This window comes from Amblyomma americanum, chromosome 9, assembly GCF_052857255.1.
Source record: "Amblyomma americanum isolate KBUSLIRL-KWMA chromosome 9, ASM5285725v1, whole genome shotgun sequence".
In the NCBI taxonomy this organism is placed as follows: Eukaryota; Metazoa; Arthropoda; class Arachnida; order Ixodida; family Ixodidae; genus Amblyomma; species Amblyomma americanum.
This window is the reverse complement of record NC_135505.1, coordinates 117577764-117598148: the sequence shown is the minus strand read 5'-3', so window position 1 is coordinate 117598148 and position 20385 is coordinate 117577764. Positions and strand designations below refer to the sequence as shown.

Genomic DNA, 20385 nt, shown 5'->3' with positions numbered 1-20385 from the left:
TGGAAATTAGCAAAAAGCGATTGGAGGATTGGTGGCTCGAAAGCAGAGAGATGACGTAAGTTTTAAACTGTAGGAAGACGTATTTTAAAGGAAATGGCGAATTTTATTAACGACTTAAAGCAGAGTCAAACAAAAATAAAGGGAAAAAATCTGAGCATGGTGGCAACTACCACTGCCCCGCTTCAAAGGGGCGCTCCTACCTTCCATCCATCCATCCATCCATCCATTCATCCATCCATTCATCCATCCATCCATCCGTTTAGTTTCCGTTGCTCCGGCTCCCGCTGCGTGGAGTATACCATCCTTTTCCTCGATAGTACATCGGAAATCGTCCAGTACAATCACAGCGTTTGCTTCACATGTTATATTTTCATTGACGTGACAGTGTTTCGGACTGCAGCGCAGGTATACGCGTGCATGCGCCGTGAATTATGTCCTCTGGGGCGCGCGCGCGCAGAGATCTGCCTGCTGCCCAAGGACATCGGACCGTGCCGTGGCTACTTCCCGCGCTGGTACTACGACTCGACCAAGCGCATGTGCCTGCAGTTCGTCTACGGCGGATGTCGCGGCAACAGGAACCGCTTCGAGAGATACGCGGAGTGCAACAAAATGTGCGAGGTCACAATATCACGTGAGCCCTCCTGAGCACAGCACTTTGCCTCTTCTTCGCCTACCTGTCCACTTTCATCTTTGTTTATTTTTGTCTGTAACTTGGAGCACTAGTCTCGTATTTTCCGCCCTAAAGAATGTTTACTTCACTCTAAACTCAAATACGCCTATACTGCGAGTAAAATGGGAGTTAGCTCTCAACTAGGACACTCCTTACTTCCTCTTTATTCCTTGGAGTTTAGAGTGTATCCGGCCTGGGCCCGAGAAATATCCTTGAAGGGGCCCACGCTGGAACACGGACTGCGTTGGAAGTACAGTTTCTTACTTACACAGGCTTTAACAAGAATTCACATAGACATCTAGTTAGCTTAAGTTTCGGCAATGCGATAGCACCTAATTAGATGCTGTTCATGTTTTTACCGGAAGTGACATTCCTTCTGGTCTGGTAACGTCACTTTCCTTCAGCCCATGGCAATTTCCTGGTACGGTGATGTTGACGATATATTTTTTTCCTGATGCGACTATTAATGGTATCGCAATAAAGCGGAAAACTCTGCGGAAAACTCTGCGGCCGGCGCCGCGACATATGTGAGGACAAAGGAAGGTACGGAGGGCACTTGCGTTAACTATTGAATGAGCTTTGCTTGTTCGAACTACTGAACTTGCGGAACAGCTGCGTTTTGCTAAACAACAGCGTCTGTCAGACTCTGGCTACAGAGTTTTTAGCGTGCGTAGCAAAAGCCACTCGCTGCTCACTCTGTGGTAAAGAGGCGGGAAAACATTAAATAAAATAAAATAAAGGTACAGTCGTCCGTGGCAGTCAGTTCACATTGAGATATATTTAGCTAACATGCCACGGTTCAGCGAGCTAACTGCAGTGTAGACTGGAAAGCACCACAAGTTTTCGATATTTAACACCTCACGAACGCACGTCACAACTGGGATTAAACGTAGCCAGGGGCTATATATGTCATCAGGGCTGAACCCCTGAGAGTCCTCTGCAATACCGTCAGTGTTATCTTAGTCGAATCGTTTGTTTACTCTTCTTTTCTTCTATTTTCTCCAACACCGCAAGTTGACCAAAAGCCTACAGTTTCCAAGGCTAGTACAAATGATCCAGTACATTGTTAGCAGAGCGAACAGCTTTGTAGAACCGAGTCCCCACACAGAAACTTCCACGAGCTCCTGCATTTGTTCTCACCTAGTTCTTGGTCGCCATTTAATGTTTTCTCTTTCAAGGTTGCACGGCATAAAGCTTTAAGCCTCCCGTAGGCATGCCCGCAAGCGGTTGACGTTAAATACCCATTCGATCGAAGCTCTCTGTACGCAGACAACTACATGACAAGCAAATACTTCGCCCACCGGGAATGACACTCCCCTGAAAACCACCTTTTCGCTGCGTTTGCGCCGAGAAAATTAAGTTTCTTTCTACTGTAGACGGATGAAGTAAAATATTCGAGATACATCAGCGTCGGCATTTGGTTCTTTTTTTTGTTTGTTTAAACGTTGGCGTTGTGGTCGGGGATTCAGCTGGAGTACACCACTCAGGAGAAAAACAGTTAGATTATTAAATTTGCGCCTTTATTGTTTTAGTCACTCCCAACAAGCTTTTTTTTTGTCTTGCGGAACGTAAAGTGACGGATGAGCGCCCTGTCTGAACGCACATTGGATGATGTGTCGCGCGGAATATTTCGCCCACTACGCGGCTGGAACGCGTAATTTTATCCGACAGAAATCCCCCAGAGAGCTCTTAAGAGTATGTCCCAGAGCATTTTAAGAGGAGCATTTATATTCTTTCTCTTCAATTTTTGCTGGTATCCTTACATACTTTGCCTCATGTTTTGTTTTGTTTTTTTCATTCCTTTGTCGCGCTAAAACATTCTTCCAGTTTCCGCACAAGCTTCAGAGTTCCCGCAGGCGTGCGATGTGACGGTTGAATATCGCAGTGTCTCTTGGAAGAATGGAAGAAGAAGGGTACTAGCATTATGTCAGAGCTAGATAAACCTCTTCTTTTTGTTTGTTTTTGTTCCTTTTTTGTACCACCGCAGCATTTGAAAAATCGCTGCCGTGGTGCAGCAGGTGTTCATTTTCACAATTCAGTTGGAACGAGGCTTACAATGCGCACTTTTTCTTACGGAACATTAGCATTTGGAAAGCAGTCAGAAATGAACTGGCGCAGTGGGATGTACGTATTTTCACTGGCCTCAAGACAACGTGCGTAAGGCTCTTAAGCAACCGCTCGTACGCATGAGCTCCAGTGGGCAGCCAGCACTGAAGTGTACAGGTCCCTCCAATGTGAAAGGGAACAATCCGTTTGTGAAAAAGGCGGGTTTTTGTTGGTTATTTCTCTACCAAAGTCGAAATTGATTTTTGGTTAGTATAAGCCAAGAAGTAAAATAGTTAGTAAACGGGAAAAGGTGTGCTTGTCACGTATAATTGTACAGTAATCATTAACTGAATGCTCGAACTGCTTCCTTTTATATTGAAGGCACCTGTACACAGTTTGCATTGAACTAGCACCAAACAAACGTTAAGATTTTTACAGACAACAAATTTCAGGTAGATCATAGTTCGCAACCACTCGAATAGTAAAGTAATGTTGCTGTGGAAAAATCACCAAGGCCAGACCACCCGCTCATGAAATTAAAAGGTGTTTCGGGTTCTGTGCGGAATCTTGTTCACAGTGGAAGCTTGAAAGGGCGGTACGAAAAACTTTCACGTATCTATTGTGAACAAGTCTCCAGTGGCGGTGCCGAAACGTCTTTTAATTATTAACTAATAATCATGGCTTGACTTGTTCCTGCCATAATTACCACCGAAGAGACCAATTTTGTGTAAAACGCTCGATTTCAACCATTTAGCTTTACGTCGCGAACGAGCAGCTCGTATTATCAATGCACAACCCCCCCCCCCCCCCCCACTTACTACATAAGTTATCGAAGTCACTGTTGTTGCACTGTGCATGACTTTTAAGCTGAAATTGCCTTGAGAAGTTAAAAATTCCTGAACGCTACCACGAAGTAAAATTACTAGTGTGACATGACAACGCTTTCCCTTTCTCTGAAACACGGCACACGCGAGTGTTCTAGGTCGATCTATTGTAAAGCATCTGCATCGTGCAAGAAGTTCATTAGCACCACGTTTTCAAAAACGCAATATAGGTATATTGCCAACCCGCCGCGGTGGCTCAGTGGTTAGAGCGCTCGACTACTGATCCGGAGTTCCCGGGTTCGAACCCGACCGCGGCGGCTGCGTTTTTATGGAGGAAAAACGCTAAGGCGCCCGTGTGTTGTGCGATGTCTGTGCACGTTAAAGATCCCCAGGTGGTTGAAATTATTCCGGAGCCCTCCACTACGGCACCTCTTCTTCCTTTCTTCTTTCACTCCCTCCTTTATCCCTCTCCTTACGGCGCGGTTCAGGTGTCCAGCGATATATGAGACAGATACTGCGCCATTTCCTTTCCCCCAAAACCTATTATTATTATTATTATTATTATTATTATTATTATTATTATTATTATTATTATTATTATTATTATTATTATTATTATTATTATTATTATTATTATTATTATTATTATTATTATTATATTGCCAATACGCACCGAGGCTTTCACTTGTGCGATTTGCATGTACACAGACTGCAAACACGGTTCGCTCAGGTATATAGATACAGACACGAACACTGTTTTGTAATTCACGCATTAACGATGCATGCATATGTACTTTCAACCGCAGCTCAAACGCTTACAGCCGTGCTCTATGCGACAAGTTCAGTTTGTATGTGCGTTTCACTTATGCTGGCCGGTTTGCTTTTGCGCCTGCCTTGAATCACGAAGTGGGGAGTAAAATAACTGAAGTGGAAACAACGCTTATATCGTACTGTTCAGTCGGAACCAAATGGATAACTCTGACATGCTCGTCAGTGGTTCGCGTTGCACGAAAGCTCTTCTCGTTACGCGAGCCTTTCTGCTGCGCATTTCTGTAAAATAAATTTATCTGCGTGGCTCCAACCTGCTACAGTCGATTACAACTTAAGAACGCAGCGTCTTATCTCCGCCAGATGATCCCCTTCCAGCAAATGGCCTCGGCCGACTGTCCACGCCGCCGCGGTGGCTCAGTGGTTATGGAGCTCGGCTGCTGACCCGCAAGACGCGGGTTCCATCCCGGCCGGAGCGGTCGAATTTCGATGGAGGTGAAATTCTAGATGTCCGTGTACTGTGCGATGTCAGTGCACGTCAAGAACCCCAGGCAGTCGAAATTTCCGGAGACCTTCACTACGGCGTCCCTCGTAGCCTGAGTCGCTTTGGAACATAAAACCCTTATGAATCAAATCAAATCTACTCTCATGACCCTGCTAGTGTGACAAAGCAGGGAGTAGTAGATTAGAAGGGATAATCGCTTTCCTCTACGGTCAGGGTTAAAAACCTCTCCTCATTGTGGCGCCGCTCCCTGCATTGTCACGCTAGCAAGGTCATGAGAACCGGCCGACGCCATTGGCAGGAAGGGGGTACTTCGACGGGTAAAATACATACAGTCGTGAGCAGTTTTAGAGGGAACAAAGTTTTAGCATTCATTTAATTGATTATTCCTTAAATAGGTATGCCAAGCACATATTTTTCTCTTCTCTAGCTGGTTTTCCACTAACCTTAAATATCAAAAACTCATTCTGAAATTTCTTGGAGAGACAACCAGAAAATTATAATTTCTGTGCGAAACGTTTGATACCTCTCAAACTGCTCATGACAGCACCATCAGCGCCAAATGAAACGCTAGCAAGAGATCTGACCTGTCAACACAAAAACATCAATTAAGCTCCCATAGAAGATATACAGACGCGGTCGATTAGCACTTCTAAAGAACAGACTTCGCCCCTTTGATGTGAAATTAATTTGTGCCGGTACTGAGTTTTCGCTGCTTCAAGTAGTCGCATTTTGCAGTTCGTTTATCAGATGACTTGTTCTCGTTTAATTTGACGCCAAAGACGGCGCCATGATCTTCATCAAATTTTTGGAAGACATCATGCCGCAGTAGCATTGCTGCTCGCAAGGATAAAAATTACAAAATAAACAAAAGACAGCGGCTGCCTTCACATACTCGCTGACCTACGAGGGTCTGATGAGGGCTGAAGGAAGCACCAAGCATTTTTATTTTTATTAGAGGCTGCAAATTTTTATAAGGGCCTCGCCTCCACTTGGCACCGTCATCGGATAGCACGTACCAGATATTAAGGAAAGGTGGCAACGAAAAAGTATGGGATTAATAGTGGAAAAAAACTTACCAAAGGTGCGCAAGAAATTTTCATTTTTCTATTTATAGCAACTAATACCAGTGTGCAGATTTTATTTTGGCAATTACTGAATAGTGGAAAATACTGAACGCTTGGAAATACTGACCAGCCCCAAAAACACTTAACTGTGCATGCGTTTTAGACCATTCCTGTTTCGGCTGAGCACAAAGTCTTCATTTTAGGCTGCTTTTTATCACTGGGTCGCTCTTCGCTTCCTGCTACGGCCGTTGTGCGAACAGGAAGAAGTGTCCGTATATTTTTTATTTGAACAAATGCATTCCCGTGGCACTACTAAAAAGTACTGCAATGAAAAAAAAATCATAAAGCCACGTGCCTTTTAGCCCACCTAAGGCGACGAGTGCTTCGAGCTTTCGTGCATGCTGTAAGTGACATTATTCACACCATCGAAATTATGTGCCGTTTTCTAAGGGCAGCAAAGTGTCTTGCTGGTGGAAGATTTCTGCTTTCTTTCGCTGTCATATTGTGATTATTGTGCGGACTAACAAATAAATTACAGGGCATAGAGGAATTCAAAGTGATCCCGTACCCTATGGCACAGTTGCCTTTTTGTGAAGTCGCTAAATTGGGGTTGTTTCGTTCTTCGAACTGAGCCTATCAGTTCAACGTGCTTACTGTTAGGATCACTTGCCTTCTAGAAGGACGTCGGTCTCTTTAAAGGGACACTGAGGAGAATTTGAAGTTGGCTTGTATTGATAGAATAGCAGCTCCTGATCACAAAAACGCCACTCTTACTGAAAACAAAGCTCTTGTAATGTAGAAAATAGCAAGAACCAAAATACAGGTGTCGCCGCCACAGGCCAATTTCGCAAGTACAAGCGTGATGACTTCCTAGGACAAGAGGCGCCACCTTGGAGGAATTTTCCTTACTTCATGGAAGCCCCGAATCTCTGAGGCTTGGAAAGGAAGGTTGCGCACCGCACCGCTAGCCGTCAGAAATCACGGAGTCTGCGTTCACGTCACGTAACACGTCACTCCGTTCTGGGACGTCATAAGAGTTGCCGTGGCGTCATAAGAGTTCCCTGAGTTTGAATCAGAGCGGCGGGAAAAACTTTTTCATCTTCGAATCCAAATTTCATTGAAATAAATGCATCTTTCGCTCCCGGACAAGCGGCAACAAAGCCATGAAATGCCGAACTATCAGATTTTGCTAACAAAAAAAAAATGATAGAGTTCTCCTCATTGTCCCTTTAAGACCGTGCAGATTACAACTCGTGAGAGTATTTAAGTGTTCGTTTGCCTAGCTTTTGGTTTTGCGTGCTTTCTATAAAGCTCAGCAGCTTGTAGTTCCTGCTGTGCTCGTATGTCCACCTCAGATCTAAGCCATTATTCAACCCCGTGTCGGATATTTGCACCTTATGTCTCTTGCAAGTGTCTGTTGTTAGTCCGCACTGTCGTCGCACCCCGATTTCGCAGCGGCTTTACAAGCCAAGAGCTTGGCTGGGCTTTGCTTCGCTTGACCGCTAAGCCAGGCTTTTCTTGCTATCGCCATCTGCCGGTCTTGCTTTCCCTTCCCCTTCTTTTTTTCAATTTTCCTTTGCCGCCTTTCCTCAACTGTCGCGCGCTGTTGCTCTACGCTCTGCCTGCCTGTTGCGTGTGCTTTGACGCAGACATAACGCAAGGGCTCCTGTCTCCTTCGGCTCTGGGCCAAAGCTACGCCATGAAGGACACCACTCTGCACGTGGAAAAGGGCCTTGTCTGTGGTCTGTCCACTAATCTATGTCGCAGCTGCCGCCTCGAGGGTGCCGCGAACCGCGCGGCACGCGCTTCTGACCTGACCTAATGTCCGCGCTTAAACGCCTGTACATGGACGCGTAGCTACACCGGTAGCAGACGTCGGCTACCGTTATTCGTGGTTAGGCCGCAACGCAGATGCATGCTGAAGAATTCAGAAGGTGATGAATAAGGAGGGGGGGGGGGGGTTATAGCTGATGACTGACAAAGCGTTTGGAACAGTTACTATAAAGAACCCCCCAGACTCCAAGCCCTGCCAAGAGGCTAAGATGTGACAGCGTTAGCCTAATCACGCCTGCCCCCGCTAGCCATAACTGCTCCGTCTGGAGGATCACATAAATACAACTGGCAGATCCTCGACAGGACCCACACCACGTTAAACGTGTTCTTATGGCTCAGGCACTACTAGACGGCATCTTTTTTCCCAGAAAGTGAACGCTGTTGTTGACGGTTACGCCTCACCTATATTGTACTTTATGTACGCATAGCTGTGTATGTCGGAAGTAGCGACCTGTACAACAATGATTGTAGAAGCAACATTCAGAATAACGGCTCAGATGTCATAGGTCAGGAACACGCATTTGCAGGGCAAGCGCATGCATAGCAAAAGTAGTCATAGGTTCCCTGATAGGCGTTCAAGCAATTTGAGGAACAAACCCTTCGATTTAATGTCGCACTCTGTGCCAAGCTCGCTTCCTTGTATTCAAGCTTGCGCTTGAATATGTGTGTTTGAATTCTACATGTTCTATGAGGACATAAGTTTTTTTCTTTATGTAAAGGCGCCCGCACTGTCATTATTGCGCAATTATGCGAACGCCATAAAAAAGTATTTAAGCGGTTGTTTAAACCCATTTCTGACAAAAAGAAGGGCGAACTCTGGAGTCTTACCAGTGCCATATTGCCATGTTTATGGTGAGTGTTTCTTTTAACGTCATCGACTTGTACTCTACACGGGTTTAGCTGGCGTACCGGCGTTTATAAATCAAGCCACGAGCTCTGCCCTTAAGCTTAATGAGAAGCACTTGCGCATTGCCCGAATGGTACAGTCTACCTAATCATATCGCTGTAACTATGTATTTGAAGTCTTCTTTTGTTCTCTTAAACGACGGTCAGGCACGAGGAAGTCATTCTGACCCAATCCCGTACGACGCCGCGTTTTTTTTCCCTTAACCGACCCGCGCAGCGCCTATCGGCAAGCTAAACGGCCTGTCAGCAGTGAACGTGCTTCCGACGACAAGCGACGAGCCGACCTCTCCGGTCATCGACTGCGTGCTGACGCCGTGGTCACAGTGGGGTCCCTGCTCCAAGACGTGCGGCAACGGACGCCGGGAACGGCGACGCATGATCAAGCTGAACCCGCAGAACGGCGGAAAGCCGTGCCCCAAGCGACTGGTCCAGAGACGAAAGTGCAAGGAGAACCCACCATGCCGTAAGTGGAAGCCTAGTTTTCGGATTGAGTAAATTGGGGATAGTCGAAAGCGCGTCTTGAAACTGAAGTTCCGAAGGGCCGGAGAAGGGGTACCAACATAAAAGGCCGTTCACGCGTTTTACGTACACTTTAGTCGATAGAATCCAAGAAGACCCGCCGCGGCGGCTCAGTGGTTAGGGCGCTCGGCTACTGATCCGGAGTTCCCGGGTTCGAACCCGACCGCGGCGGCTGCGTTTTTATGGAGCCAAAACGCTAAGGCGCCTGTTTGCTGTGCGATGTCACTGCGCGTTAAAGATCCCCAGGTGGTCGGAATTATTCCGGAGCCCTCCACTACGGCACCTCTTTCTTCCTTTCTTCTTTCACTCCCTCCTTTATTCCTTCCCTTACGGCGCGGTTCAGGTGTCCAACGATATATGAGACAGATACGGCGCCATTTCCTTTTCCCCCAAGAAAACAATTATTATTATTATTATTATTATTAATCCAAGAAGAAAGCGGTAAACACCACTCGACGGAGGAACTCTAACCAGTGGCGTCGAATAATTTTCATGATACCGCGTTCAATCCGATTAAGTCGTGGTGTGCCTCCTTTTCATTTGCCACATCTTCCGACGTCATGCTAGTAGCTCCAAGGGGATTAACCACGACCTGGTGAGAATCGGTCGACGCCGTTGGCTGGAGGGCCTCCTCTGAGGGGCATTTGCCGCTTTGTTCGAGTGGTATTCGATTATTACTGATGAAGACTGAATTTCAAATGGTCGGCTCTCTGAAACCAGGCGGGAAAACGTGGTCATGCCCAACAATTATGGACAAAAGCTTATTTGAGCGAGAAAGGGTTTATTGACCGAATTTTTTTTTCATATATTTTAAGCTATGACAATCTATATATCGCAATAACAATCAATATAACCCCAGATCTCCAGTCGGCAGGCTTGCATTTCTTTGCTATTAACGTTTTTTCTATTGTCAAAAGCGTTCCCTATTGGTTTTATATTGCAGTTTCAACTGCTTGATCCGAGCGTTGGAAAAACTTTACAACAAAGATCTGGCTACGCATCGGAAAATTGAACCATTACCTTCAAGATTTCTGCAACAGTGCCTTACAATTTTTCAATATTCCAGATTTTTGTCCAAGAATGTTGGGCGTAGGAATCACGACGAATTTCTCAAAAAGAATTAGTGTACTTTATGTATGAATTAGTGTATGCACGCGATTTTATAGATGCAATGAGAGCTGTTCTTTTTTATTGTTTTTATTGTATGTGGGAACAAAACTGAGTGGCACTGTTTCTTTAATTTCATCGCTGCCTCAGCGGATACAAAGGAATCGAGAAAAGGTATGCCTGTGTGGTCGATGTGGTGTCCAGAGCTTATTCTCTGTTATAATGCCAATTTATCCGACATGCCTGCAGGGAAAAAAGACCGGAACAAAGGTGAGCATACGGTTCCCAATGGTAATTATCTTTCCTCACGAACGTACTTCAGCGTTTCAATTTAAAACCTTTCGTTTTCTACATAATCTGTCTTTGCTGGACATTGGCGTGCCATATTTTGTTTAGTTTGTTTATTGCAGATAGTCTGGGCTTTAGAAAAATTAACATAATCATATAAAGGGTGCAGTAAAACTGCAAAACTGCACTGATAACCCAATGGTATATGCAAGAAATGTTATCTGGACAAATCGTCACAAGGTTGAAAGGACGGGCACGATATGAAGATAGTTGCGGGATTCCTGACGATGCTATACTGTAATGCGATGCTTAACAAGCAAAACTATACGTGAAGACACCCCTACATTCCCTACATACCAGGAATTATGAACTTGTGAGACACCAACCATCATGCTACACAGCGCAAGGCAATTTGTACATACAGTCGAACCTCGTTATAACGAAATGATGGATATAACGAAGGAATGACGATTGTCCTTGGAAGTTTGGTCAACGCGGGCTATAACGAAGCTATTAACGAAGTAATCACCGAGCCCCTTCAGCTTCTTTGTAACGACGTTCAACTGTACATTCAAAGCACTGCTTGTTAAGTGGTGTAGCAAGAGAAACAAAAAAAATGTGCTCCTTAGCAAGTGTCTAATTCACTTATATGACACGTGAGCACCGCCATATAAGCTGGTCAATCCATTTAGAAATAGTGCCGACGGGAAAGCGATGACTTATGCGTCACTTTGAGTGCTACTACTCAATCACTAGATGCTTCCCCGCAAACGTAGACCGTTGTAACAACAGGTCAGCCAACATAAACATCATATCATAGCTCGCCTATCGCTGACTCGGGCGTCCAGCTTTCTTTCACGGGTCGCACTGCAGTATCCCGCTTTACTTCATTCTATGTATATATGTTATTTCACCATACCTAAGTTTGCGCGGTCTTTTTTTACCAGAGGAGGTTTTATAGGTTGTTCTTGACGGATGATGTCGCGCAAGCACCATGAACTTTTTTTAAACATAATTCGCCGGAAAAAAATGTGTGTGAGAAAGAGGCTAAATGTCCCCTCCATTTAAGTCCGGGCCGCTGCTTACATAACACGGTGGGGTATTGGCCAGTGTGCCTTGCAAGCTCAAACAGGAGGGCATCGCTTGCTTAGATAAGTTAGCCATAAATTTGTTAACCTTTACCTTTCAAAATAATACATCAGTGCTACCAATAAACAACCATCCTCTTTTTCATTGATGTTCATGTCCTAATCTATTCTGAAGCTTTTCAGTCCTTTCTACCAGAGCCCCATGGCCTTGTGCACAGTAGTAGTACACCCTAGCCCTTTAACTGCCAAATTAATTGCCGAAAAACGTATCAAAATCTTCAAATTCTTTTAAAGATTCTCGCCAAAAATGACTGTTCGGCTTACAACACGTGCTGAAGGCGCAAAGCGCCCCTCATGGACACGTACCGCCGTCTGGAGTTTAAAATTGCAAACAACGCAACTGCCTACCAAGTTTCGTCTCTGTCGGTGAGAGCAACTCAGAACTGGTCCTGACGAGCATGACTCGTCATAGGCGGTATTGGTACCGTCTCCCATGACGAGTACAGCTTGGGGTTAATGGTCAAAAGGCTGGACCCTAGTAGGCTTACATGGGAGTAGAAAGGCAGTAAGCTGTCCTCTTGCGCACTCTCTTTTATAAAAGGGAGTGCACTCGAGGACAGCTGACTGCCTTACTCCTCTGGCGGTGGGAGCAACTCAGAACTGGTCCTGACGAGCATGACTCGTCATAGGCGGTATTGGTACCGTCTCCCATGACGAGTACAGCTTGGGGTTAATGGTCAAAAGGCTGGACCCTAGTAGGCTTACATGGGAGTAGAAAGGCAGTAAGCTGTCCTCTAGCGCACTCTCTTTTGTAAAAGGGAGTGCACTCGAGGACAGCTGACTGCCTTACTCCTCTGGCGGTGGGAGCAACTCAAAACTGGTCCTGACGAGTATGACTCGTCATAGGCGGTATTGGTACCGTCTCCCATGACGAGTACAGCTTGGGGTTAATGGTCAAAAGGCTGGACCCTAGTAGGCTTACATGGGAGTAGAAAGGCAGTAAGCTGTCCTCTTGCGCACTCTCTTTTATAAAAGGGAGCGCACTCGAGGACAGCTGACTGCCTTACTCCTTTCTGTTTAGAGTGTAGCCTAAAGAAAGCTGCGTCGGGATCTCCTCTATGCCTTTTATATGCTGAAGTTCTCCCTCTCTCTCTTTCTCATATTATTATTGCTGGCAGCGGTGGACTGCATGCTGACGCCGTGGAGCGAGTGGCGTCCCTGTTCCAAGACGTGCGGACCAGGCGCCGTGCAAGAGCGGCACCGCACCATCAAGCGGCACCCGAAGAACGGAGGTTCCAGCTGTGACGCCACCTTCGAGCGGCGCTACTGCACGCTGCCACCATGCGACTACCGCTAGCCTGGGACAGCCCTGGTGGGGCCCCCGTAAGCGGGACGGCGCACTTACCTGGTTAGTGCAAGGTCGAGCCTGCAATGGGGTTCGTTTGCACGAACCCCATTGCACGAACCCGGCGCGAACGGGTCCAGTCAGAAGTCTGCCCCGAAATGACTCGTGGCGGATACTGTCATGTTAGGCGAAGGCGTACCCAACAATTCTGGACAAAAGCTATTTTGAGGCGAAAAAAGTTTATGAGCGCAATTTTTTTATATATTGTAAGTTTTCACTATCACAATCACTATATATGCAGATCTCCCGTCGGCAGGCTTGCATTTTTGTTGCTTTTAACGTTTTTTTTTTATCGCTAAAAACGTTCCCCATTTTTTCTTTATGGCAGTCTTAACTTCTCGATGCGAGGGATAAAAAACTTTCAAAGAAATATTTTGCTATATAGCGGAAGAATTGAATCTTACCTTAAATGCTGCTATACCAGCATCTTAGTTTTTTTTTATTTCAAAATTTTGTCCACGGATGTTGGGCACAATAGAGCTCAAGGCAATGTCGGAAAATTGGAATAAAGTAGACGGATTCAAATAAGTTTCCTAATACTTTAGCCAATTCGGCTGCCTTAGCGTGGCAAGTGAATACGCAAGTAAGATGTCTGACGCCAGAAAACTAGGAGAAGCGCTATGAGCCCATGCAGCGAGTGTCTATCACCGTTCCTGCGTTTATCATTGGTGTGGCTTTGAGGTAGAGGCATGCACCTAGAAATAACAGCGCGAAAAATTTGCAGGCACACAGTGCTTTTGATACGGTGGAGTCTGCGCTAGCAGTGCGATTCAGGAGCTGTTCTCTTCTCTAGTTGCTCACTATCCACATCCTGCACTCTTGAATGCGCTATCCTCCTCCTCACTCTATCTCGCCGCTACCTTCTGATTGGCGTTGCACTTTCCTCCTCTACACCCTCTTCCCAGCAGTGCGATTCAGGCGCTGTGCTTTTTCTATCCACATCGTATGCTCTGACTGTGCTATCCTCCTCCTCACTCCTCTTCGCCGCTACCTTCTGATTGGCGCTGCACTTTCCTCCTTTCTACTGTCCTCCCTGCTGACTCTTTTTGGCCGCTACAGTTTTCTCCTCCCCACTCAAGCATCCTCTCCACTCTCATCTTAACGCTTTTTTCCTCTCCGCATTCCTCAGTCCTCATATACCAGCGATGTGGATTTTTTTGCGAAATGGTATACTGCTGCTCCTAGAGCAGTAAATGACGTGAGACTAGATGAAAGACACACTAGAGCCTGTCTTGTGCTTTATTCTTTTACTTCCACGTCCATCTACACTTTTCATTCAATATACGCTGTGTTTCACCTAAGACTGCCCAATTTTTAAATATAAGCTTTTTGAATTTGAAGAGCGATTTTTTTGGCAGAGCAGTGTCAGCGGCGTAGTACGTGAGAATACAGCAAAGACGTGCTAACTAGCAGGCTGATTAACTAATATTGAACAGTTAACTTTTTAATTATTACTGTTAGGCTCCTCAATTATTAATAGCCGTGTAGCCCACCATAAGTAATATCCGTATCAGTTTTTAGAATTTCAGAAGCGCGGTTCCCCTCGGCGCTGTTGCCCAACAAATCTCGGCAACGTCTCGCCAAAACACATGCGCTTTCGAGAAGCTCGCAGGCAAGTTAACCTCTCCAGTTCACGTAACACAACACGTCTCGCCAAAACACATGCGCTTTCGAGAAGCTCGCAGGCAAGTTAACCTCTCCAGTTCACGTAACACAACGAAACAGCACAAATTTGTTGGGCGACAGCCCTGAGGGTAACCGCGTTTTCGAGATTCTAAAAACTGAACATTACTTACGGTGGGCTACACGCTTTTCAATAACTAAAGAGCCTAACAGTAATAGTTAGCAGTTACCTATTCAGTATTATTTAACCAGACTGCTAGTTAGCACTTTTTTGCTGTGTTCTGATGTGCTACACTACTAGCAATGCTATGTCGAAAAAAGCGCTTTTCTCACTCAAAAAGCGTATTTTTAGAAATTACTGATAATCTTCCGCGAAATGAGCTCTTTCAGCGCTGTGTTTTGTCCCTTCCTCGTTTGGCTTCCAGCCATCGCGCTGTTTTATAAGAAAAAGAGCCCTAATGAGCCAGACCAACTCGCCTAGGTCTCTAGGAAGGTTTCCCTCCACTGTCTCTAGCAAAAGAAAGTAGGCGCATAACTTGAAATTGTTCGCAACTGGCAAGAGCTCCTTCAAGGGGTAAAAAGTGAATTTGCAGATGTCATGCCCCGCCGCGGTGGCTGCGCTCGACTACTGATCCGGAGTTCCCGGGTTCGAACCCGACCGCGGCGGCTGCGTTTTTATGAAGGAAAAACGCTAAGGCGCCCGTGTGCTGTGCGATGTCAGTGCACGTTAAAGATCCCCAGGTGGTCGGAATTATTCCGGAGCCCTCCACTACGGGACCTCATTCTTCCTTTCTTCTCTCACTCCCTCCTTTATCCCTTCCCTTACGGCGCGGTTCAGGTGTCCAACGATATATGAGACAGATACTGCGCCATTTCCTTTCCCCCCAAAACCAATTATTATTATTATTATCTCATGCAGTTTACTCACCTATTTGAAAGTCTTGACGCTGCCCAGCTCTACGTTAATACCCCAACTTCCATCATGGCACGCCCTTTATGAAACGCTCAGACAGACACGCGTTCTTTTCTTTGCAGTGCCAAACTGAAAGTGGCCCGGTACGAGTACTTCAAGACGCCACCCGACACGACTGCACAACACATATCGCCTGGACATTCGACCTATCCAGTTTTTTCCTCGACTACTGCGCACATTTCACGCATCGACTACCGCCATTGCTACCGCGCTTCTGCGTAGCATCGCTAGAACGCTGCTCCTAGTCCGCGGAAACACCGTAGGCTTGCTCGCATTCAGTTGCTCCCTTGAAGATGCATCTCTCAACGCTGGTTAGCGCCCTCTATCGATGATAGTGCGAAACGGTGCTGAAAAAAAAAAAAGGCCTGCTCCATGGCATCAAAGCTCCTCTCGTCGGCTGGGCGACAGCTCACCTGCGAGGCACCACGTCACAGCTCCACGTGACCTCTGCTCCGAACACTTTGCTCGTTCATCGCTTCGTTGTTTTTTTTTGTCGTTTGCCGTAATCGGCCCTGCACTGTAGACATATGCTTGTAGGGCACGAACGCATCTTACGACTTGTGGAACGCATAACAGAAATGCAGTTAGAAGTATGCCGCTGAATGAGTGCGGCAAGTTCGCAGAGTTAAGCTATAGCTAAGAAGGTCTGCGATGACAAAGGGTTGCCTCATTATGGAGGCCCGTAACGACCACGTTCGCGGCTGAAGGTACTCATTTTCAGTGACTGCAAACTGTTATGTCAACAGTCGCATGTCTATACGACAGTGTGTATACTATTGTAAAAACAGTCCCGAAGGAACAACGTCTTTTGGTCAGTCAGACATGTATTGATGTGGTTGATAGCTTGTGCATTGTGTCGTTAAGCATTAGCAGCGCTTGAAGCGTACGTTGTAAATCTGCCTGTTGTGAATCTGCTAATACTAAGGAGGAATAAATGCATTACAGACTTCTCGGTAAGCATGGCAGTTGAGCTTAACTAGCCTTCTGTCAAACACTTCAAGCGCAACGTGTACCCTAATATTACCTTCATATGCCGAGTCTGTATCTTTATAGCTGGTGTTCCGAAGAAATTATTCCGCCACTCCAGGTTAAGATTACCAAAAAGGTCAATACTGTCATGCACTGATAAAGATCACAACTTCTACTGCAGCTCCAAAATGGCTACGTTGAATTTCTCTCAGTTAATGAAGCAGCAATCTACAAAGGTCTCCGTTTTTAAACACGATTCACCAAGCGTTCACTATTTACTCTGCGTCACTACTCCTTACTCACCATAGAACAGGATAAGTGTTCACGCACTGAGTTTGAATCCACAAAATTATTAAAAACTTGTGAGTATGGTGAAGTGCAAAGCATACAAACTTTGTGCTGATGATGGTTTTTGAGTTCCTCACGGAACTCAGCGGCACTCATGGTACCACTTCTAGGACTTCTTAAGATCCACTGTCCTGCACACAAACGTCTTGGACGATGATGCGGGCGGAATTAAGTCAAAGTACTCTGTCATCTACTATCGACTGTGTTACAATGAGTTTTTACGCGCCAGTAGCGAGAAGCTTCTAGATGTTTCCTACAGCATGATACTACATGTCTGCAAACACGACATGCAGACACACAACTTCCCCACAGCCTATACATTAAGGTGTTCTAGTAGTAATGCACCTCAAACAATACGCTTGTTACTAACGATACAAATTTGCAAGTTAATCGCCTTAATAATACAACATTTTTGGACACTCTTGTCCCCGAAGCATTCAAATGTTTAACGCAACTAAATGAATGGTTGTCAAAATTATAGCACGCCAGGGCACTCCATTATGCGCGAGTTACTTCCTATTGTCAATACACATTTGACCATGCACAATTGGAGTTAAGGACTAAACAACCAGTTTGACATGAAGATTACTGAAGACTCGCATTGTTTGGAGCCCTGAAAACAATACTGCCGTCACTACAACGTGCGACGCGGTCAGAAAGTGTATTAGAGACTCAGTTTTTTAACACGCTCAATGCTTGATATGTGACCCATTTCAACCGCTGAATTGTAGCTTTAAAAATGCATTCAGAGACTCTGCTGACCACTTGAAAGGCTGGTGCCATTAGCCCGCAGTTGTTCCTCTACGTGCGTCTTAAGTTTTGGAACACAGTAAAGCCCCAATGTTCTGTATCTTATACTGCGCCCTGCCCTTATCGGGCAGTGTCCTGGCATTTACAGGTAACGTAGCCTCGCTTTCTGCCAGCACTTTGATCCACTTCCACGTCTTCCGAAATAAGCCTTTATACGCGACAACGGCTGTTTTTAAAGTGACCCACAAAAGCAGCCAAGAACAAACGCTTTCTCAGGCGTTTTGCATCTCAGTATTTCTCTCTCTCTCTGCATGTTTAGCCTGTAAACACAACTGAACATAGGTGGTGCCTTTATGAAAATGGAACAAAAAAATACATCCTTGTTATGTTTCGGTTCCTGGACTTCCTTCTATTAGTGGTGTCGTTGAAGTCGCGAAAGGACGTCTCAGAATTGCACATTATGAAGAGTAGATGAGATTGGACGCTTGCTATGTCATGCAATGCGAAGAGATGTTATATATGCTGGCCTGTCGAAAGCTAACAGCCGGTGAAACATGCTTCAACGTACTTCATACCAAACAAACAATCCACGGAGATCGAGGTGTGGTGGCTGCAAATCAAGTGCGATCATTTTTGAAATGAAAGCTATGCCTCTCGCAAAAATATTAACGCTTGCGCGAGTCACCGCTTAATAAGCGCGACAGTAATGTGTACCTCGAAATTTCGACACAGTAATTAATGCGCACCTTCTGAGGTTGCAGGAAGTGTTGCAAGAAAAGTTGCTCTGTGTTCAAGCCGATCTCCATGGATCTTAGTGGTGTGAAGCATTTGTTTGTTTGTGTGTGGTGTATAGTCACTTTAGTCAGAAGCGATCATAGCAGATGAGTGTTGTCGTTTTGCGTAGCCTTTCGAAGTCTGTCACTGTTCTCCTGTTGTGAAGCAAAAATATTTTCTTGTTCGTTCCCGGGCGCTCAAAACATGTGTATATCTCGTTGCGCGCCTTCCTAACGACGACATTGAAAACAAGTCGAGGAGCAGTTGTTTTTTTTCCTCATAGAGCAGCTCAGGCCAAAGAGCATGTGAAGAATGCGCTCGAAGTGGGTATGATAAAATAAAATTCCCACTTCTCGGAAAAGCTAATTTAAGTTAAACAGACTCAGGCGAGCTGCATGATCAAAACCAGACATGTTAACACGTGTACTAGACGTATGAACTGCGCCAATAAAAACACCGAAATTTGAGGGCGTCTAAATCTCTAGTTTGAGTGTTTTGCATCAAAGACAAGTGCGATAAGTGCAATAATTGAAAAGTAATATGTAGAAAATAACCGGCAAAAATGATGCCGAAGAAATCCTTCCGTTGACTTGTACACGCTTTAACTGCATTAGCTTGGTCATGAATTACACAGTTTAAAGTAACTTCAGCTGAAATCCGCCAAAAAAAAAATCTGCCTTCCGACCTTCCCAACAAGAAAACCGAGTGTTTTGTTCCAGCCTATGCTTGAAACTGGTGGTTGTGCCCATGTTTTTATGTTGTTCCTTGTCGTCCTGTCCGCCCAGCCAGAGTGACTGTACAGCTAGATCATTGTTAATCAGATGCAATATTTCATAAAATAAACAACTGTCTCTTCAGGGTGAAGTGTGTCATTCCTTCGCGCTATATTCTCAAGGATGCTTTGGGACTCGCGGTTGCAGCTCGCAAATATGCCATTGGGAACGGCATTTAGGGTTGCTCAACGGCCACAATTCTAGCAGTCGCTACGTAGCAACGTATATCGTGCAAAGAAATACGTCACCCTTAATCTGACGTTTATTGTTATCCTCTCTAACACTGAGCTCTGATCCGCTGCATCAGTACAGTTGAACCTCGTTATAGCGAAATTGAGGAGGCCAAAAGAGCTACAACTGGGGCTAGTTGGAAATGCATCCTTGAAGGTATTGGTGAGCGCTTCGTTATAGCCGAAGCTTCGTTATAGCCAGTGTTTACAGAGCTTCGAAGGGGAATCGTCATTTCTTCGTTATATCCATTATTTCGTTATAAACTGGTTCGTCATAACAAGGTTTGACTGTACCTAATGCCTCCACTAGAGCTTAGCGCTTACAGCTACTACTTTTGAACGCCCGGTACACTGAGAGAGTAATGTCTCACTACAGATCTTCCAGACCAAAGACCTCCAGAAGTCAGGCTTTGGCTAGATTTTTTGTTCACTGCCCTTGCAGTCTTGTGGGTGCATTACACTGCACCGCAGCGTTTCGCTGTTCAATAATACGCTGTATTAAGAAGATATTGCACGTTGCGTACGGCACTGAAATTAGTAGAGCTTGGACTAGCCTAAAGACGCGTTTTGTGTGCGTTAATGCTGAAATAGCTGAAAGGTGCGCCGTGGTACCGACTGACTCAACTGCACTGTTGCCGAATTCGTAAGGCTACATTTGGCATAAAGGTCTAACGATCTCCACAGTGGCTACCTTCGCGAATAATTAAGACAAAATCCACTGCATTACACATTACACGAGGTTTCAGGTCAAAGCACGTCTTATTTCTGGTGGCTGTGATTGCACGCCATAGTCAAATAATTAGGCTTAAAATCATCTGACGAGAGAACAAAGAAACGAAGAAAAGCGGTTCTAAACCTATAATAAACTCGCAACGCACAAACGGGTCACATGTCTCAATTGAAAAGAAGACGGCAGGGGAGT

At 45.5% G+C, this 20385-nt stretch overlaps 1 protein-coding gene across 2 annotated transcripts in view; it reads left to right on the top strand.

Annotated features, from left to right (window-relative positions):
- Positions 1–19324, top strand: part of LOC144104177 (spondin-1-like) — a 139478-nt gene extending 120154 nt beyond the window's left edge. The window contains exons 12-16 of one of the 2 annotated variants that reach the window (XM_077637036.1): positions 458–631; positions 7527–7619; positions 8834–9079; positions 12797–13026; positions 15682–19324. In XM_077637036.1, the coding sequence (XP_077493162.1) occupies positions 458–631; positions 7527–7619; positions 8834–9079; positions 12797–12975 (692 nt within the window). In that variant the 3' untranslated portion in view covers positions 12976–13026; positions 15682–19324. The remainder of the gene's footprint in view (positions 1–457; positions 632–7526; positions 7620–8833; positions 9080–12796; positions 13027–15681) is intronic. The other variant, XM_077637037.1, reaches the window with a different exon arrangement.
- Positions 19325–20385: the final 1061 nt, after the last annotated feature.